The sequence below is a fragment of the Pagrus pagrus genome, assembly GCF_965226575.1.
Source record: "Pagrus pagrus genome assembly, chromosome: 22".
In the NCBI taxonomy this organism is placed as follows: domain Eukaryota; kingdom Metazoa; phylum Chordata; class Actinopteri; order Spariformes; family Sparidae; genus Pagrus; species Pagrus pagrus.
The window spans coordinates 23,920,691-23,937,475 of NC_140204.1; the positions used below are offsets into that span (position 1 = coordinate 23,920,691).

At 39.5% G+C, this 16,785-nt stretch overlaps 1 protein-coding gene across 1 annotated transcript in view; it reads left to right on the forward strand.

Annotated features, from left to right (window-relative positions):
• Positions 1-13,113, forward strand: part of zanl (zonadhesin, like) — a gene marked incomplete at its 5' end in the record, with an annotated part of 95,824 nt that extends 82,711 nt beyond the window's left edge. Inside the window, 14 exons of the mRNA XM_084343706.1 lie at positions 193-464; positions 551-759; positions 3,300-3,444; positions 3,679-3,926; positions 4,023-4,152; positions 4,249-4,450; positions 6,329-6,490; positions 6,859-6,989; positions 7,826-8,028; positions 8,132-8,267; positions 9,585-9,734; positions 10,986-11,079; positions 12,216-12,259; positions 12,927-13,113. Coding sequence (XP_084199832.1) covers positions 193-464; positions 551-759; positions 3,300-3,444; positions 3,679-3,926; positions 4,023-4,152; positions 4,249-4,450; positions 6,329-6,490; positions 6,859-6,989; positions 7,826-8,028; positions 8,132-8,267; positions 9,585-9,734; positions 10,986-11,079; positions 12,216-12,259; positions 12,927-12,982 — 2,182 coding nt within the window. The 3' untranslated portion in view covers positions 12,983-13,113. The remainder of the gene's footprint in view (positions 1-192; positions 465-550; positions 760-3,299; positions 3,445-3,678; positions 3,927-4,022; positions 4,153-4,248; positions 4,451-6,328; positions 6,491-6,858; positions 6,990-7,825; positions 8,029-8,131; positions 8,268-9,584; positions 9,735-10,985; positions 11,080-12,215; positions 12,260-12,926) is intronic.
• Between the last annotated feature and the right edge of the window lie 3,672 nt (positions 13,114-16,785).

Sequence of the window (16,785 nt, forward strand, 5' to 3'; positions counted from 1 at the left end):
AGAATTTGTTGCTGGACTTGAAAAGAGCTGTTCACGCACAGAAAACATCAGTAAAATATCCTGATAATAAGCAGATGGAGTGTCTTACAAATTGTCATCTGGATAGCATGAGTTTATATTTCCGCAAAGTCACTCAAAAACAACACTGCAACATGTGTGACTAAACCATTCATCCAAACATTCTCCTCTTAGCTGTCAACCAGACACTCGTCCAGACATCCATCCTGACTGCACCACAGAAGAAGAGAAGCTGTATGAGGCTCAGTGTGCAGAGGTCATTCTCTCTGACCGCTTCAAGCCCTGCCACTCTCTGCTGCCTCCTGAGGCTTTCCTGGGTAACTGCGTCTATGACATGTGTGAGTATGATGGCATGCAGGCGACGCTCTGTGACAACGTGGAGGCATATGCTCAGGCCTGTCAGAGTGCCGGAGTCACTATCAGCTGGAGGAACAACACCTTCTGCCGTAAGTAACAGTAACTCAGATTGACAGTTTAAAAAAACAAGAGATTGTAGCTATTGTCTCATACTTAATTCCTTCGCTCCCTGCAGCCCTGCCCTGCCCTCCAAACAGCCACTACTCCGACTGCACGAGCCCCTGCCCCTCCACATGTTCAGACCTCTTCCCCATCTTCTGCCACCTCCCTTCAACCACTTGTGTGGAGGGCTGCCAGTGTGACGGCGGCTACGTCCTCAGTGACAGCAAGTGTGTTCCTCTTGACAAATGTGGCTGTGTGGACTCGGAAGGAGAGTACCATGATGTGAGTGAAGCAGAGTCCATGCTGCTGCTGGCTCGTGACCCAAAAAAGGGTGTGGTGTCATAGAACATCTGAAATGCTGAAATCAGAACTACATGCAGGTCATAAGTATGAAAGGTGCAGATGAACATTTCTTAGTAAGAACCCACTGAAGCTTCAGAAGATAATAACAGAAAAAGAGCTAAAAGTTTTTTGGAAGAATAGTAAAATTCTGTGCTACCTGGATAAAATAGCTGTTGTTTTAAAAAGTTTAATAACTTTTGAACCACAAATCTTATATTATATCCTATCCTTATGCTTAAAAAACTCTTGTCAAGTGGTGAAGTTTCTCGCATCTCTTGCTAATTTCAATAATCCTTCTTTTATATTTTGATAACAGTTTTAATTACTCTATGAGCTTTTTCAGACACATGGTCAGTATCTGAAATATAGGATTAAACCTGTTTTTCACAGGGAAAATATTGTAATAAATGGCAGTAAGTTGTTTAGGAAAGGTGAGATGTAGACAAAGAAATCATCCGGCGGTCTAAAACACCCAAGTAAAACGTTCTGAGTAAAAAATAAATAAAAAAAAGTTTAGACAGACATATCTTAAAAAAAATGGTAAATCCATGTTTAAAAAGCAAATGTGAAATGTGGACTTAAATGAGCCAGACTGAAACTTAATTTAGGATTGGGCAATATGGCCTTAAAATAATATTTGGATATTTTTAGGCTTCTCCATTATATAATATATATCTCAATATTTTGAAATCTCTTCAAAAGCACTTCATAAATGCAAGGATGGGTGACGAAATAAAAAAAAAGTCTTGATATTTATATTGTTTCAATATTGCAGGGATGACTGTTGGTACTTTCACAAAATATGAACAAAATGAGATTTTTGATAAATAAGCATCAGTAATGTGGATAGAAATGACAAAGTGGGTAGGGGAAGTATTAGAATTAGTAAAACTAGTCTCATAAGTTCAGGAAGTAACATCACTTTACTGTAATGCAGCCTTTAAAACCAGGAAAAGACAACACTTATGTCATATCACCATATAACGATATTCAAAATCTAAGATAATAATTGTATAATATAATCTCAATAGTCTCATATCACAATAACAATATAATTTTACATTGCACAGCCATAATTTAAACCCAAGTAAATATTTATTTATTTTCTATAAATGCTGAATTTTGTTCCCTACTCATATAATCTTTCATATTCCACTCAGCTGCTTAATTTAATTTACGTGGTTCTTTATAGGGCCCGACCGATTTATCGGCGAGCCGATTATAGCCCGTTTGAGACTAATCGCTAATCGGCCAAAACTCGCCGATTGTCACCGATATTTTCAGAAATAAAATGCAGGGAATAAGACTTGGTTTTACTTTGAAAATGTTCCCCCATTTGAAAAGATCCCCGACATTAGGCTATTTATCCTGTAGAGGGCGCACCGACCTCATGACAAACTCCGCGGCAGGGACGCACGGAGGAAAATAAACAAGTTTGTGAAATAAACAATAAGTCAACAAGTTTCAATTCAACCCACTTCACGATGTTCCCCGCTGTGTTGGTCTCGATCACGCCGAGTTAACGTTTAAGCACTATGTAATATGTAAGCTAAATTAGCCATCTGCTATTAGCCTTGCTACACATATTAGCCGTGCCAGTAACGGTAGAATAAACATAACAGTACACATTACGTAATCGACTAGCTACTTCTCTCACTGAGGCAGCTGCATGTCTCCAGATAAGACCGGAGCAAAATGAGTAACGTGAGTTAAGACGGGGAGGCACCGACCGGCAGAGGGAGGGTGGGGGGGGGACGAGTAGTTGAAAACGCTTTTCTGGTCCGAGTTTGATTCATGATAAATCCGTGGTATATTACTGAGATGATCAGTCGGTCTTCCTGTCGGCGTGAAGAGCAGTAGCTAATGGTGCCTTGTTGTAGGCCTAATGTTGGATGGTTGTCATGTTAATATGCTGCTTGACTTAGCAATAAAAAGGATTTGAAATTATTTTTCTGCCTTTAATTCTTTGTAGAAGTGTCTGAAAGGCTCAAAAGCAGCCATTTGTTAAAAAAAAAAAAAGTAAATATGTAGATATATTACTTAAATTAATAACATTTTAAAACTTTATTAAAAAAAAAAAATTTGCCGATTAATCGGTTATCGGATTTTTTCCCCCCTAATAATCGGTATCGGTATCGGCATCGGCCCCAAAAAGTCCATATCGGTCGGGCCCTAGTTCTTTATAGAAAACTTACTAGACAGTTATAACTGTCTAGTGTTTAGTCACCAGACTGAACTGTGTTCAGTCAAATATAAGCAAAATTTAAAAAATGTCACAAAATGAAGGTAAATTGCTGCAGAGGGAAATTGTAGCCTGTGATTATGTCTCAGAAGCACACATTACTTACAAAAGTACTTTATAAAATAGGGAAAAATAATGAAGATAAGCCTGTTTCACATGTGTATGCGTGTATGTGTGTGTGTGTGTGTGTGTGTGTGTGTGTGTGTGTGTGTGTGTGTGTGTGTGTGTGTGTGTTTAGATGGGAGACTCGTGGCTGACAGATAGATGTGCTGACTTGTGTACCTGTAACGTTGGTGGCATAATCAAATGCAAGGACCACAGCTGTCATTCCAACTCAGTGTGTGCCCTGGACACATATGGAGAACTCTCCTGCAAACCCACGAGTAAGTCCACCACTATGAACAGCTTCATTGGTAATACCACTACATGTTGTATCTGCGAGGGAGTGTACAATGTAGTACAATGTAGAGACTTAAACCTTAAAAATGTAAGTAAATTATTGGAGAGTACAAGACATCACAGAAAAGAACTAGTACGAGTAACTTCCCTGGTACAGAGTAGTTTTTCTACTGTTTTGGTAATTTTGAGCATTTAATTTATTTTATCATCCTTTTTAGAGTTCAACAAGTGTAGCATCTCTGGGGATCCTCACTACCGAACATTTGATGGTTTCACCCATCACTTCCAGGGTCCATATACCTACATCCTGACTCGTGACCACATTCTGCAGGGCTCCATGTCGCCCCTGGTGGTGAAGGGAAAGAACATCAGACGTGGGGGAAACAGGAGGGTGTCATTCCTTGATCAGATGTACATTGAGGTTTATGGTGTTGATGTTCGCTTTCTGCAGAAGAAGACTGTCCTGGTCAGTGGTTGTTTTTGCTGATGGAAAACACTATTTAATTTTGGTCTGTTTTCATGGTAAAAATGACATGTTGCAATCATATTGTAACTCCTCTAGGTGAATGGGGAGCGTGTTGCACCTCCTCTCAGTCCAGTTGATGGTTTGACCATCACGATGAACTCAAGGCAGGTCCAGCTCACCACTGACTTTGGACTCACTGTGCGCTTTGATGGCAACAGTCGTGGAGGTAAAAGAAGAACCATCTGTCCTCACTCACTAAGCCCTTCTTTGGCTTGTTTGAAATTCCATTCATATACCTCCTGTGTCTTTCTGTCTATTTTAGAGATCATACTGCCCAGCACCTATAAGAACTCAGTCAGAGGGCTATGTGGAAACTATGATGGCCGCACCGGTAATGAGTATATGAAGCCAGATGGGACAGTCGTTAGGGACCTGCAGGCATTTGGAGAGAGTTGGACGGTCAATGACCGACAGGCTGATGGACTGAAGATCTTCAACCATCCTCCCACAGTCCACACCCACAGGTAGAACCACAACCAATACTGCTGTAACTGTAAATATAGTTTCTACTGATTGGTTGAGAGCTGAGTTTGTTCATTAACATTAGAGTTAGAGTGTGGAGATTCATTCTTGCCCTTTGAAAAACCTATGAGTTGTAGCATATTCAAAACTCTAGGTTTCCTTACTACCTTTTTCTGCACCTTTCGATCATATCCCAAAGCCTTCTTCAGACCATGACCTTTGTCTTTTATGAAATGGAGATAACAACCACTTTCTTTATTTATGATTTGAGCAATTTCCATTCACTGAGGAAGGCTGTAGGATATGTTTGAAAGCGTTAGTAAAAACAAATAAGTGATCATTGATTTGAAGTATTTTACCAAGGGTTAGAGTCATTATCTTGGAGACCAGTTTTCACAGCCCAAGTCAAAGAGGGAGACCAGACAAGGTAGCCAAATTTACAACTATATTTATTTACAAAAATATAAGAAACAGAAAGAACATGGCAGTCAGTAATCAGTAATGTAAACAATGGTCAACAATAAAAACACTGGTAAAATCAGTAGGCAGATAATATGGTCGACATCTTAGCATCAAACCCTATTAAAATGGGCCCAGAAAATTAATCAGCCGTAATCAATCATAAGCACTCAGAGGAAGTTAAGAGGCCATGCTATAAAGCAAATTTGATTCATACAACTTTCTATCATCACCAAAATCGATTATTAACAAATGTTTTTTGTGACAAAGTAGTATGTGTTCCACTCATTCCATCACAGAAACACAGAGTTATTGAGTTGATATATGAACTTGCTCTTTACAAGTGTATGTCAATTTTTGACCATGACTGTATTCAGATGGATATATTTAGCATGATTAGTATAGGATATGTAAATATATAATGATATAAAAAATGCCCTTTCTCACCATGTTAAAAAAAGTGAGAAAAAAAATCATTTTATCTGGATCCACACCAAAAGTTAATGGTGTCTATTCTGGGCCGAGAGACCCATTCTCCATCCAAGTTTGGTGGAAATCCGTTCAGTTGTAATCCTGCTGAAAAACCTAACAACCAACAAACGGACACAAGTGACAGAGGTAATTAACATAGTGCCACCATACAACTAGACAACTATATTATGTAGGACCTACTCTAAGGCATATTGCCCACGTTTTCGCACAATATAGGAATATAAGACTATGATTGATAAGACCAACACAACAATTTAGCTTCTATCTCACAGGAGCCTAGTGTGCAGCGTATTTTGCCAAGCTGCTGCTGAGAGACTCCTGCTATGTTCTTCACTCAGTCTCCTCATTGCTCTCTGCTGCCACGCATTGGGCGGTTGTGTGTAAATAAGCTATGTTCAGAGGCGCCCAATTGCCATTTGAGTGCTGGAAAAATATGCCCGCAAGCTTTTGTCTCTTGTATTGGCAAGTTTTTCCTAACTCGAATCAAGGGTCTAAGGACAGAGGATGTCGTTCACTATATAGTTCTTAAAGCCCACTGAGGCAATGTGATTGTGATTTGGGCTATATAAATATCATTTATTTGATTTGATTTATTGAAGAGGAGCAAACTGTGTGGTCAGAGTATGGAGTTGTATGGTCTGGACCAAACTGGACTGACTTACTTTGCCATCATCAGTCCTCATTACTAAGGCAAAATGTCTTCCTTGAAACCTTGGTGAACATATTAATCTCAACAATAGCAATACAGTAACGTCCCCGGTCAATGTATTGTTAATATGGGGATTGCAGCAGTTTTCTTTCATTGCCATTGTGCTGCTGACCTCGCCTCAGATCCCGATATACTGCTTTGACCTTAGTATAGACACAGCAACATTAACAAAGATCTGTTCTCTCTGTCTCTTTGCATCCTTTCTGTCCTCTTTCTTTAGACAAGCGGTGGAGACTGATCCAGATTCAGGATTTGAGACATCAGACTGCTCTCAGTCTCAGCTCAATGACTTTAACAGTGTGTCTAAATGTGGAGCTCTGTCTGACTCCAAGGGCCTGTTTGCAGCCTGTCATGAGACCCTGCCACCTCAAACCTACCAGGAGTGAGTAGTCTGAGAATGTTGATATGTGCACGTTACCCTTTACACTACTCTAAATGTGAGTTAGCAGTCTTTGCTTATGCTCAGTCTGTGTGTGTGTGTGGACATGTATCACTCATATTGGTATAAAAATCTGTTTACACAGTCACATTGTGGGGACTTGCCTTCCTTTTCCGGAAACAAACACATTCTGATACTGTATTCATTGAATTTTCAGTTGATGATGGATTAGGGTTGGGGTTATAGTTAGGGAAGTAGTGTTTAGGGTAAGGGTCTGCAGGAAATAATTGTTTATCAATGTAATGTCTTCTGAAATGTGTGTGTGTGTGTGTGTGTGTGTGTGTGTGTGTGTGTGTGTGTGTGTGTCTCAGTGACTGTGTGTATGACCTGTGTGCTGAGCAGGGCAGTGCAGTGCTTCGCTGTGCCAGTTATGAAGTCTATGCTGTAGCCTGTCAGGAGGCAGGAGTCAAACTGGGATCCTGGAGGCAGCAGCTAGACTGTGGTAAGATACTAAATACACAGAAAAAGTCACACTGCGTTCATGTAATCTGGTGTCATTCTGACTTCTTGTGCTGTTACAATTGAGGTGACTAAGATTTCTATGCTTTTTTACATAGCTATGGTAACGAGGTATAAGATATAACTATACACCACCAGAAATCTCCCCAATATCCACTTTTAAAGGAATGTATAAAGGAGTTAATGAGCAGGTTCCTTATAGAGTGACCGGGAGGTAAAAATCTATTTCATGAAGTATGGGGCCCATTCCTTCATCACGTGTTGAATGTGGGGTGCCTACAAGAGTGTAATTTGCAATTGGAACATGATGTTTGTTCTATGTAGATTCAGTAGGTATTGTGTTTTTTTGGCTCTTATTTATCTTTTTCTTGATGTTCTGTGTTTTGTTATGGCTAGATTTGAATTTTGCTGCTGGACTACAGACTTGTTTTCTTTCAGTAGTTTAAAAAAAGTTCAAACACTGGACAGAGCCTGAAAGAGGACATGTTGTATATTGGTATTACATTAATCGAAAACCCTAATAATAAAAAAAGTGACAGTGGAGAGATTCATAGCACAGACATGTTTGAATGAGGTCCATAAAAGTGATTGTTTGCATTTGTTTTACCCCATTTACATCATATCAAGTATAAGTACTATGGAGGTCAAAGTAGCCTTGATCCCATATCGTCTTGTACATTCACATACTTTCCTACAACATACAATGCTTTACGTGATTTTGGAAACAACAACTAGCTTGTTCAAATTAACTAACTAAATTCTAAAACTGCAAATTATCAGACTTTATTCTAATCAGACGGTCTACTCTCTTACTCCTAGCCCTCTCCTGTGATGCCAACAGCACCTATTCCTACTGTATGTCACCTTGCCCTGCCTCTTGCGCTGATCTGTCAGCACCCACTGAGTGTGACACCACTTACTGTATGGAAGGATGCCAATGTGCCCAAGGCTTCGTCATGAGTGAGGGAATCTGTGTGCCATACACACAATGTGGCTGCACCTTCCTCAACAGATACTACCCTGTAAGAGCTCTTTTGTAACAGTTACAATAGTGAATGTGTGTCATTGTGTTATTATCTAATCCCATGTCATCCTTCCTCTCATCTCTCTACCTGCATCCTGCAGCTGAAAGAGACATTTGTGACTGAGGACTGTTCTCAGTCCTGTGAATGCACCAGCACCGGCACTGTGTGCCAACCCAAGACCTGCCAGGATGGTTATGTCTGCACCATCTACGACTTAAAACGTGACTGCTACAGAGGTGTGTCTTTGTATTGATCTCCATAATCATATTAAATGGAAAATCTGTTCCTAATTACCAAAATATCCAATTGTTAGAGTCCAATATATGTTTTTGGGTCTGATTCCAATATTAGGCAGTAAAAATTTCCAACATCGATATATTGGCAGATATACACAAATTTTTTTGCAGCGGTCCTGCAGCGATGTGGCTATTAAACACTATTAAACACACTCAAATAGGTTATCATGGCATAATATTTAACAGTAGGGTTTAACAATAAACTTTACTGTCTAAAATTATTATTATTACCCTGAGCATCGTTTTCTGTACTGTGTTCATGTAGTTTTCATATTGGCCAATATACATGTAACATATATGCCAGCGTACAGCAGATTTATTAACATGAGAGCACAGGAAAAATGTGTGCAGCAGCATTAAACAGAAATTAAATGCAACTTTTGACTAGTTATTATACAATCTCAGTGTAATACTGATGCCAGTATATGATAAGGTCAGATTTTGAAAATGGAAAAAAAATATCATGGTGAAGTGCTGAGGATAAACTGAGTCTCACAGCCAGAGGAAAGAATCTGCTCTGGTGGTGCGGCAGAAGAACAACTGACTATACTGAGTTGTATCTTTCTGTTGGCTTATCACTATGAAAACATAACATTATAAGGAAATTATAGGGAATGTTAATGTTAACTAAAAAAATACTATTACAGAGAAACTGAGTCTTTTAGCTGTCGTCTTAAATGTAACCTAGGTGTATGAACAGTACCAAAGCAACTTTTACTTTGTTTCACCATCATCATGAGACAGTTATTCATCTTGAATAGCCACAGATAGATACAGCTGCGTATAACAGCTGTGTTTAAAAAAGAAAATTAATCTTGTATCAAAAATAAGTTTCTTTCCATCACCCGCTTCCAGAACAAATGTATGCATGAGTCAGATCACGATCTTTACTAAATGAGGTGGTGTTACTTTACATCTACAGGGGCAGCCCTTCTGTTACAAAAAATGAATGTTTCTTGTAGCTGCTTTAATTTGCACTCACAATCTGTGTATAATTAGCACCTAGTTTACTGAAATACTATCCGTACCTAGTCTTCAAAAAGTAAGCTATTTTTCTGTGACCTTGTAAGCTTGTCTTGAACTGTAAGAACGTGATCACTGAAGAAGGGTATTACACAGTTGTGTATTTCTTTATTCTTTCACCTTTGTTTTCACACTATAACACTTATAATGTAATTGATGCAAAAAAATTTAAATGTTAATTGATCATTGTGAAACTGTCTAAAAGCTTAGTAATGTCCTGTTTTTGTGTTGCAGCGAGTCCCTGCCTCACTTACCCCTGTCTAAATGGAGGAACATGTAAGGGGACTAGCAACAACACGTACACCTGTCAGTGTGCAGAGGGCTTCGAGGGCACAAACTGCGAGGTGGAGATGGAGGTGGAGATACCACCAAGTGGAGGACTGGGTATGACCTGTTCAAACATATTTTTTCAGTCTTTTGGGAATAAATGAAAAAGCTTGCATATTTCCTCTACTGATGCAATTTACAAACTAAGATAAGATAAGCCTTTATTGATGAGTGAGTGGAAAATCAGGTGTTGCGGCATCATAAAGACAGAAATAAGTACAGATACATTGAGAAAAGTAAAAGAAAAATAGAAGTACATGAAGAAAATTAGAATGGCATGCAGTAGAGTGCAAACCTCCACCAAACAGCAGTCCTCTCTATACTCACTCATAGATACCAGCCAACTAAATAAGCCTGATTTTGGTCATCAAGTTCCATGCATTATTCCCTAAGAAATTAACAAAACTTTTGAAAAACGCCCTATCGAACAAACACCCTATCAATGTTAAGAAAGGGGGAAAAAAGTCTGATTTTGTGTAATCCTGCTGACAAACCAACCAACCAACCAACCAACCAACACATGGACACAGGTGAAACATTACCTCCTTGACAGAAGTTACTGTCAAGTTTCAACTTTCAAAAGAAAGGTGTAACATTACCTCCTTGACAGAAGTAACTGTCAAGGAGGTAATGTTTCACCTGTGTCCATGTGTTGGTTGGTTGGTTTGTCAGCAGGATTACACAAAATCAGACATTATATGAATAGAAATAAAATAGAAAATTTACAAGAACAATTAAACTCAAAATTACAAGGCAAGCAGTATACATACAGTGTAACCAACTAGTGTTGTACTTAAACTAATACTGTACTGCAAAGTCAGCAAAGTACTGTGCAAGATATGATACAATAAACTATAAGAGTGTATACCAGAATATTTTATAATATGGTTATGTTATTATATTTAGAGTTGTCTGTGCTATAATTGAAATATGATGTAGTACATAATATAATTACAGTATAACATTCTGCATATACGCACATAAAATAGTATACGCAATACAGTATTCATAGTGTGGCATATAAAGCACAGTATAAGGTGAATTATAGTGACATTACAACATATGGTACTGTGTAGTACAGCTATATAGCACAGAATATAAATGATATTAGGGTATGATCATAGTTTATAGTAGTGAAAATAAGAAGAAGAGGAAGAAGACAATGGAGAGGGCATTTACATGACATGTCAATTTAAGAAGTACTCAAAACAAGGACTTACTATCCCAACATGTAATCATACCTTAGAATTTTTCTATTTTTTCTGATATTGGTCTTCTATGAATTTAATTAATTTTTGTTTATTTCAGAAACCAAGTGGATTATTCTGATCGTTGTCCTGGTCGTAGTGGCTGTCACCATCATTGTGACCACCATTGTGTGTGTTTGCAGACGAAAGGCCAAGTAAGTCTCAACTGTCAATTGTGTCAGTGGCGGCTGCTGGTCTTTCAAGGAGGGGAAGCTCTTTTTTTTTTTCATTTTCCGGTCGACAACATTCATATTATCTGCCATGATGTGCAGTTTGCTAACGCTAGCAGCTGGAGCTGCTGCGCCAGGCTACTGTGAAGTGTGACCGCCTGTGAGTGTGAGTGATCGTGACGGGGAGAGAAGCTCCGCAGCTGCCGCTGCTCGTTGGGGAAAGAAACCGCAGAGTGACAGAACAGAGTCGCCAAACACAACGCTAGTCGTTTTTAACAAAGACACAATCGCTGGGGATCGGTAAAGTCCCCGGATCAGTTCAGAACAACAGAATGAAAAACTTGGAAAATGCTCCGGTGGATGTTTATTCTTCAAGATGGCTGATTCGCTCATTTAGCTGTCAATCAAAAAAGGATTCCGCCTCAGACAGCTCATCCAATCATCATGCAGAAGCCGAGCGTCCGGGCCAGCCCACTGCCCCATAGACCCCCAGAGACGCTGAGCGTCCGATGGGCGGGACAAAGCCCAGCATTTATCCAATGAGCGTCTAGTTTCGCTGCAGTGGAACAACCCGCTCTACGCTTCCCCATTGAAGTCAGTAGAAGCTGAGCATCCGACTGTGTAAAGCGCTGTGGCGCTGCGGGGATGAATGAGAAGGAAGTTGCGCCGGTTACCTGTGATAAGTAGCTGATTCTGAACAAAAGATGAAGGCTTTCTAGCGCGTATTTAGTCAATGAAATGTACACACAGCAGTACATATTTCACCACTTTTTTTTTTGGGGGGGGGGGGGGGGGGGGGGGGGTGACATTTTAGGGGAGCTGAGCTTCCCTTGCAGTCTTAGAGCAATCGCCTCTGATGTGTGTAGGATTTGCTTGAGTGTCTCAGTATGCGGCTGTTCACAAGTGGACAGCTTTGAGCCCATTATCACACACCTGGCATTAACATGCATTTCGACCTCAATGTCTTGAGTGACCACTTCTTCATAAACCTACTGTATCAACACTCAGAAGGGAGGGGTTTGACTCACTGCCTTCACTACCTAAAATTCCTTTGCACCTGTAGACAGAAATTATATAATATTCATGTTTAAGTCTCTCACCTCAGTTCTTTCTTTTCTCAGGAAAAAGAAGAATGAGGAGAAAAAACTCAGTATGAAGTCAACAGGTAAGAATTGTCATTATTGTTGATGGAGAAATAAGTTTTATTTGATTAGCTCTCTCAAACTGTTACAGACAATGAATACATCTTTTTTTCTCCGTCAATATCTGTTTCTGTATTTATATTTAATCATTATTTAAAACTTTATTTAAAATGGGTATAGCATGGGCCAAGAAAGAAAAATCTTTCACTTTTGTTAACTCAATAACTTCAATAACTGCAAAACAATTTAAAATCCAGTAGATGGTAGTAGGGGCATCACTTTGTGTTGAAAAGTGTGAGGCCAGAGTAGAAAGTTACAAAAAAATTGCATAAAACCTTTATATGTGAAGTTAAACCCTAACTTCAATGTGCATCATATCATACTGCCTGACAAGGGAGTATAATGAGTTTGACCACCCGGGTGTTTCCATCACAGCCAATTTGAGCTGGCGCCGATAATACCCTTGACTACTGCAGAGTCATTTGACGTGTGTGCTGATTATACACATTCACATTAAAGACAAAAGCCAGATGTTAGTGGGTGTTTTTCGTCCAGTGTGATAGAGGCATTAGTATCCATTTGTGTGTCGAACGCCTGTAGATCAATTTCCTATTTTACATCAATATCACAGCTGATCAATTATACATTTCTTCCTGTTGGTTCCTAATTCATCCTTTTTTTCTCTTCCAGGTATACCATATACAAACATGGACGACCAAAGAAATGAAAAAGTGTCTACAATGTGATGACAAATTGTTCACTGTGTTAAGTGTTTACCTGAATGAAATAACCACCTGCTGCTGAATGAGGCAAACATGCACAGTCTGTTTGAAGCTTACTCAACATGCCTCCAAAGAAAATTAAAACTTTAAGAAATAAAGGAAGTAATTATTGTGTTGTGATTGTGAGTATTATACATTCCTATCCCCATATTTTGCTTTCTTAACTTATGCATTTGATAATATACTTTTAATTAGATATTTATACTTAATTAGCAAGTGTATATGCTTTTAGAATTAAATGTATGCAAAACAAGAATATGTTTGAAAGTGTGTTAAATTTTGTTTAATAAAAAATAACCAACACATGCTAAGCACCATTATACACAGTAGAAAACACTCCTTTAATTTTTGGCCACATTTCAAGGCCACACCTGCCTTGAAATTCTGCAAAGACATGCATGTTCCCCGCATGATAAATTATAATAACCATGGTGATCCCCTCACTTTTCATGTAGTACCAGCAGAACATTTCAAAATGTATATTATTCAGTAACTTTGTAGGAGATACACTGTATTAAAGGCAATGTATTAATCACTGAAGATTAATAAAACACTCGTTAATGGGGCACCACCTCCGATGTTTTGTCTATTTGAATAATCCGGAGGTAATTAATCAAATCCGACTAAACAAGGTTAACTTGTATCAATTTAAATCAATTTAGTTAGTCTCATAGCTGAATTAGTGACTTCTTTATACAGTTTCCTCGATTCTCCACATCAAAGCAAGTAAGCACAGACAACGACGTACGGTTAAATATGTTTATTTACTAAATAAATCAAGGTGAATAAATGAAATGATGATTCAGACAACAATAAAACAAACAGAAATGTGAAGACTATATGGTTAAAGTGACAGGATTATTTAAGGTGGATGAGCGATGGTAAAGTCGTGAGTCTGGGCAGCATTCAAATGTTACGAGAGTAATTTTGATACTAACGAGACCCTAACCGGACTTGTCTTGTGAAAAGATTATTATGAATTAGGAATTAAAAGAACACCAACTCATGAACGTTTAGTGAAACGTGTGCAAGATGCTTAGCCTACTTCGTCTGAAGAGTGGAGAAGCCTTTCGCTTCGATCTTTCTGCCGGATTTTGTCTGAGGGATTGCTGGCTCGCGGTAGCTGCGGGTCCCGAAGAATGAGGGAAGATGCGGTCGATCCGACTTCACAGCAGGCGGCTCTCTCTCGTCCAGGTGTCGGAGAGAGATCAGCTGATCCAGCGCTCAGCAGAGGATGGTCCGGTTCGACCTCACAGCAGGCGGCTCTCTCTCGTCCAGGTGTCGGAGAGAGATCAGCTGGTCCAGCGCTCAGCCGAGGATGGTCCGGTTCGCTGCCCAGCGGGATGGTACCGCTCGTGAGCGTAGAGGGCAGCTTAACTTCAGCTTGGCACAAAGTCCTTGAAACAGGCAGTGACACTGCGCGTTTTGCTTGGTGTTTTAGTCTTAAAAAAAGACTGTTGTTTATCTTCACACTCTGAGTGGCGACTTTTAACTCTAATTCAGCTGATATTTACCTTTCCTGACGAGGATAACGAAAGGATGACGCTGGCCTGGCGTTTCCTCAGTTGTTTCTCAATACAAGAATAATTAAACTGAATTCTGTTCCACTGAATAAAATAGTGATACTTAACAAAAATAGCAAGGACGGAACTTACTTCTATTAACGTCTAACAAAAATAAAAGCTCTTAAAGATTATCGCACGTGGTCGATTGTACGGAGATTTTTATACCTAGGAGCTTGTTACAAAAAGAAGCAAAGTAAAGTGTTGAAAAATTTAGCAAAGAAGAGAAAGAGAGAAGGAGAGGAGAGAGGAGAGGAGAGTTCTGTCCCTTGGCTTTAATAATCCTGGCTTGCAGGCGGAGCCAAGGGGCGTACTAACCACACTCCTAGTGTGGATGTTTTAATTCCACACCTTTAAACTTGATTAATTCCAACTATCAAGTTAACGCTTCGAAATCGCGCTTAGCCTTTCTCAGAACTTTACCATGGCAAAAGTAGATGGACTTTTGTGAAACAATAAGACAATATGATCTGATTAAAATCATTGAACACTTAAATGAAATCAACACTGGATCAGAACATAAGAATACACTTGAAAACAACGTAGGACTGATGAAACTGGTCGCTTATACATGTTCCTTCTAGTGTTAGCTTAAGGCTTGTGAAGAAAAACATTTTACAGACTTTTAAATTGTAGTTTATAAACACGTTAGAAAACTAAAAAGATCTCCGACAGTCTAATCCAGTTAACCATAACTTACCACTAGATGGCACTGTGACTCCACCAAACACCAGACACCAGTGAGCATTAAGCAGGATCTCAGTCCATGTTCATCACAGAAACTTAGGAATTGGTTCAGTTTGATGAGCTTATTTTACTGGATTTCAAATTGTAAGAATTAAACAGGTGAGACTCTGATTTAATGGTTAATTAGAAATGCTTCTGAAGTCTAGAGGAAACTCTGACCATTTGTTTGGAATGTACCAAAGATAAGACTGAGCCAGATGTGTCGTTAATCTCTTCAAAGAGAGGAGGTAGAGAAAGGGGGGTTTTCCACCGTCCTTTTCTCTAGTGTGTGTATTGGAAAGTAGGGAGAAGAAGAACACGTTTGGGGGACAGATAGCACAATCGGTCCATCAGACGTGTTACCTAATTACAATTATAAAGACATTATATCACAAACAATTTTATCACAAACAATCCTGGTTCCTTTGGTTGAGGTTTTAAAGGAGAAGTAGCTTCATATGTTTCCTTCGTTTGACCTGTGTGAAAGGAATGTTCCGGTTTGTTAGGTCAAAAAGAGTTCGTACAGGGGGTTACCATCGTAAATTAATTCAAACTGATTCCCTCTGGTGGTTTTATGAGAGAGAGTGTTGTTCTCCCTCCTAAGAGATGACACGGGGAGACATCCCGGCGTCTCCATCCTGATAACGTCCTCACACAGATGGAAAGTGTTAATAATGAAAAAAACAACAGGGCCTCATAGATCAAAGGTCCACATGAGAGCATTAGGCATGTTTCCCTACATATCCCCCACTTCGATCAAATGACCGTAGTAGCGGGAATCTTGATCGATGAAGTCATGCCGTCCATCGCTGAGGAACACAAGTGTTACACTTCACGATCAGAGTTGGTGTCTTGTTATTAGCATATGCTGAGGTCTAATATAAAAAGTTATGATATATAGTATATAAAAGAAAAGAAAAGGAACGATAATAATACTGACAATCCTAATTCCTAAGGGTTAGTAGGAGGTGCTAATCGTGTAGGATTGTCGGGACCTATACTAGAGTTAGTAACTGTCATCAACTAACTGTAACAGATTCGGTGTCACTACTACCACTTCGTCAATGCTCTCATTGAGTTCATCTGGCACTTCGAGTCCGGTACCAGGGTAGTTTGGTGACCTTCCACGCCTGACCATCCGAGCTAATCCACCCGTGCATTTGTCGAGCTTACACTGTAAGGCCTGAGTGCGCTTCAGGTAGAAGAAGGCTATGCCGAAAGTTATCAGATATCCTAATGCTACAGTGCATGCTAGGGCCGTGTCAGGGTTTGACCAGGCGTAGGTGATGGGTTGAATGGGGGTGTTGCCTTTTGAGGCTATTTCTTTGAGTACATCATCGACGGGGGTTATGTCGATGGTCTGGGTACCCTCGTACTGCAGCTGGGTGATCGTGTTTGGATCTAATTCAAGGGTGTGTTTGCTGAAAAAGTCAGACACCTCGATTTCACTCTCATATTGATTTGGGTCTAAATGGTAGA